The 4,088-nt window shown below is 40.0% G+C and overlaps 1 protein-coding gene across 1 annotated transcript in view; it reads left to right on the top strand.

Moving 5' to 3' along the window:
* Nucleotides 1-4,088, top strand: part of VAMP7 (vesicle associated membrane protein 7) — a 34,347-nt gene that overhangs the window by 18,045 nt on the left and 12,214 nt on the right. The window contains exon 6 of the mRNA XM_007956635.2: nt 3,939-4,006. Coding sequence (XP_007954826.2) covers nt 3,939-4,006 — 68 coding nt within the window. The remainder of the gene's footprint in view (nt 1-3,938; nt 4,007-4,088) is intronic.

The following is a 4,088-nucleotide window of genomic DNA, read 5'->3' as shown; positions in this document are numbered from 1 at the left end:
GGCAGGGTGGTCAAACTATCCAATCACAGCATCAGAACTCTAAGCACTTGAGAGAGAGTGGGCACCTCCCAGAACATTGTTTTGTGCCACGCCCAACAGAAATATTCCAGGTGAACACCTTCAGCAATCAGGAGCTCCTCAGTTGCTCATAGCAAATCCCACCTTGGAGTTTACGAAGACTTATGGGTAGAAAAGCCTCACAAAGTAATTTAGTACACTGCAGCAACTATGTACTTAATAGATCTTTTTATTAATCTTATTTACTATTTCTGGTTATTTTCATTTGTTCCTGTGGATTGAAATTACCACCTGGTGTCACACCCTTACTCCAATGCAGCTTTCCTCCCACTTGCCTCCTTTATTGTTACTGTCAAATAGATTACATTTCTGGATAGTATAAGCCAAATAGTATAATTATAAACATACTGTTTTATACCGTTGTTTTTAAATTAGTTAAGAAAGGAGAGGAAATATGCCTTTAAACTATCTTTTATAGCTATATAATTATAGGCAGTGCCTGGGTTACGGATGAGATCTGTTTCTAACTGTCTTCAGAAATGTGTAGGAAAGTCAGAACAAGTGCACACAGTTCTTATTTAGCCTTACTGGGAGCTCTGGGAACATAGTGCCTAAGGCACTTGACTGCTAACCAGAAAGCTGCTGGTTCAAACCCACCAGCCACTCCTCGGAAGGAAGGTTGGGCAATCTACTTCCGTGGTGATACTGCCTGGGAAACCCAAGGGAGGGGTCGCTGTGAGTTGGATCTGACTTGACAGCAGTGAGTTTTAATGCAAGGAAAGACTCAAAGCCTTTTGGTGATTTTTAAAGCTGTATGTGCAGCAAATGAAGGTGATTGTGATGAATTTGTTCCCAGTAAGGCTTGGTTCACTGGTTTCAAAGGGAGGGCAAATTGACATAACATTAAAGGACAAGTACAAGTTGTCTGTAGTTTATAACCCAAGGACTGCCGTACCTTTCCTGGTACTGGTTTTGTCTTTTTGTGTGAATTGAAATCACTGTATGCTGTCACTTGCTTTCAGCCTGAAGAGCATCCTTTAGTGTTTCTTGTAAGGTAATTCAGCTAGTAACAAATTCAACTTCTGTTTATCTGATAATGTTTTATATTTTGCCTTCCTTTTTGAAAGATAGGTGCTGGACAGAGAATTCTTGGTTTATAGACTTGTTTGTTTTTTTTTTTTTTTCCTGTCAGCACTCTTGGAATATCATCTTGTTGCCTTCTGGCCTCTATTGTTTCTGATAAAAAGTCAGCTTTTAATATTACTAGTTTTTCCTTTTATATGATGAGCAATTTTTCTCTTGATACTTTCACAATTTTCTTTGTGTCTTTCAACATTTTGATTATGTGTCTGCTTGTGGATCTCTACATTTGTCCTATTTGGAATTTGTTGATCTTCTTGGATATGTGGATTAATGGTTTTCATCAGATATGTGAAGTTTTCAACCATTATTTCTTAATTTTTTTCTGCTCCTTTCTCTCCTCCCATCCTAGTACTCCCACTATGCCTATGTTGGTGCACTTAATGATGTCTCACGTTTGTCTGAGACTCTGTTCATTTTTCTTCCTTCTTTTTTCTCTCTGTTCTACAGATTGTATAATCCCATATCAATCTTCCTTCAAGTTCACTGATTCTTTTATTCTGTCTGTTCTCATGTAGTCTTGAAGATGCCTAGTGAATTTTTTTCCATTATTATATTTTCTAACTCCAGAATGTCCATTTGGGTCCTTTTTATAATGTCTTTCTCTTTATCGTTATTTTTTATTTGTTGTGACATTGTCATCATGCCTTCCTTTATGTCTTTAAGCGTGGTTTCCTTTGGTTCTGTGAACATATTTATAATGACTGCTTTGAAGTCTTTGCTAATTCCAACAGTTGGGCCTTCTCAAAGTCAGTTTTTATTGCTAGCTGTCCCCCCCTCCCCGTGTATAGGTCATACTTTCCTGTTTACTTTTATGTCTCATTTTTTTTTTTTGGTTGAAAACTAGACATTTTAGATAATGCAGTAACTCTAGATATTCCCACCTGCCTCCAGGGCCTGTTATTGTTTGCTTATTTATTTGTTCAGTGTCTGGGTTGGACTTTTTCAGGGAAGTCTGTTTTCTTTGTAGTCTGCAGCATCTGATGTCACTCCTTGGAGGGAGCAGCATTGGGCATGCTCACAGTCGCCCTGGAATGACAAGGTTCTCTTCGAGTGTTTCTTTCCCTGCTCTCTCTCTGAAGCTTCTAGCTGGTGTGTTAGCATCTCACTCAGCTGTTGACCTCTAATTGTATGTTGATCCTCTAATATTTTTGATAAGGCCTTGAGATATAAATTACTCTACAGTCTGATCCAATTACATTTTGGCTGTTGCAGGGGCAGTCTCAGATTTGTTTCAACCTCAGGAGGGCTCTTCTTAGCTGTCTCTTTTCCTGGTTCTCTCTGTTAAACTTTAGCTGGTATTTGGTTTTGTTACTGTCATAGAGCTACCAGCTTCCTTTTAATTGCTTCCCTCCAAAATCTCCATTGTTTTTGTCAGCATCCTTAGGCTTGAACTTCCCCAAACTCTGGGCCAAATAAAGTCTGTCCACTTAGGGAGACCTCTGTGTTGTTAAGGCTTGTCTTTCTTCCCTCTACAAAATATGTGAGCCACTGCTCTGGAATTGAAATGGGGACAGTGTCCCACTTAGAGTGACACTTTTGCTCTACCAGTGGAGCACTGGGTGGAGATGGAAACTCTGCCCTATGATGGAGTTAGGACAGGGACAATTAGAGCTCAATATTCTGAGCCTTTCACACCTGGGGTAGAGCTTCCGCACTGTGAGTGGTGGCTGAGTATGGAAAGGGAGCTCCCACCATCGAGGCTGCAGTAGACCTTCTCTAACATTGAGCTGCTGAGGGGTAAGATGAGAAGTGCTGGTGACCTGCCCCTGTTGAGAAGAAACCATACCCCTTGACTGGGAGCTGGGGGAGAGGGAGCCCCATGTACTTGGTGGAACTCACCAGGCACGGAGCTTCCTTCTTACTGAGTTGGGGGTGGGAAGAAGGGAGGAGATCATGGTTCAAATGCCACAGACTTGTTCTTATCGAGAATTGGTTTCCTTATTTCAATTTTTTCTCCTTTTTGCTCTGTGCCCTTGTTGTCGTGTTGTTATGTGCCGTGGAGCTGGACCTGACTCATAGCGACCCCTCCCTGGGTTTCCGAGGCCATATCACTGCGGAAGGAGATTGCCCAGCCTTCCTTCTGAGGAGTGGCTGGGGGGTTTGAACCGCCAGCCTTCTGGTTAGCAGTCAGGTGCTTAGGCACTATGCTAGGGGACATTAAATGGCCAGAGACATTAAATGGCTTTTGTTGTTTTAGAATTTCCGCCAGTTAATGGGTGTTTTGTTGGGAGAGGGTTTGCAGAGCTCTTCATGCTGCCATTCTGGAAGTGACCATTTCTCACTTATCTTGGGGTTCATTTTTTTTTTTTTAAATAAACTCAGATCATACCTGTAATTCAGGGGTTTGCAGACTAAAGCTCTTAGGCCAAGTCTGATCTGCTGCCTGTTTTTCTGCATAAAGTTCGATTGGAAAACAGCCATGCCTATTTGTTTACATATTTTCTGTGTTTGGCAAAGGAGTAGTTGCAACAGAGATCTTATGGCCCACCAAAGCCTAAAATATTTAGTATCTAGCCCTTTACAGCAATTTTTTTAATCAAAAAAAATTTTTTGAAACTTTTAAACAAAAAAATTGCCAATCACTACTTTAATTGGTAAACTTTACTAAATAAATACCTTAATGACTTAAAAGTATGAGTGCTTCTGTAATAAGCATGGGTTGTCAAGAATATCAACTGTAATTAAAATTAGATTTGGCTTGAAACAAAGACAAAAATAAATGCCAGATCTGTAATGTAAAGAAAGAATGCTCTTTACTGTTTTTCTATTATTTTCAGATCTGGTAGCTCAACGCGGAGAAAGATTGGAATTATTGATAGACAAAACAGAAAATCTCGTGGATTCAGTAAGTATGATTTTTTCTAGATTTGAAATAGAGAAAGTACAGTTAAGAGCTAACAGAATAGAGATATGCCTTTGCATGTAAT

Source organism: Orycteropus afer, unplaced genomic scaffold (genome assembly GCF_000298275.1).
Source record: "Orycteropus afer afer isolate SDZICR_OR568_19922 unplaced genomic scaffold, OryAfe1.0 scaffold00647, whole genome shotgun sequence".
NCBI lineage: Eukaryota > Metazoa > Chordata > Mammalia > Tubulidentata > Orycteropodidae > Orycteropus > Orycteropus afer.
The sequence above is the reverse complement of the archived record's forward strand: the minus strand, read 5'-3'. Positions and strand labels throughout refer to the sequence as shown.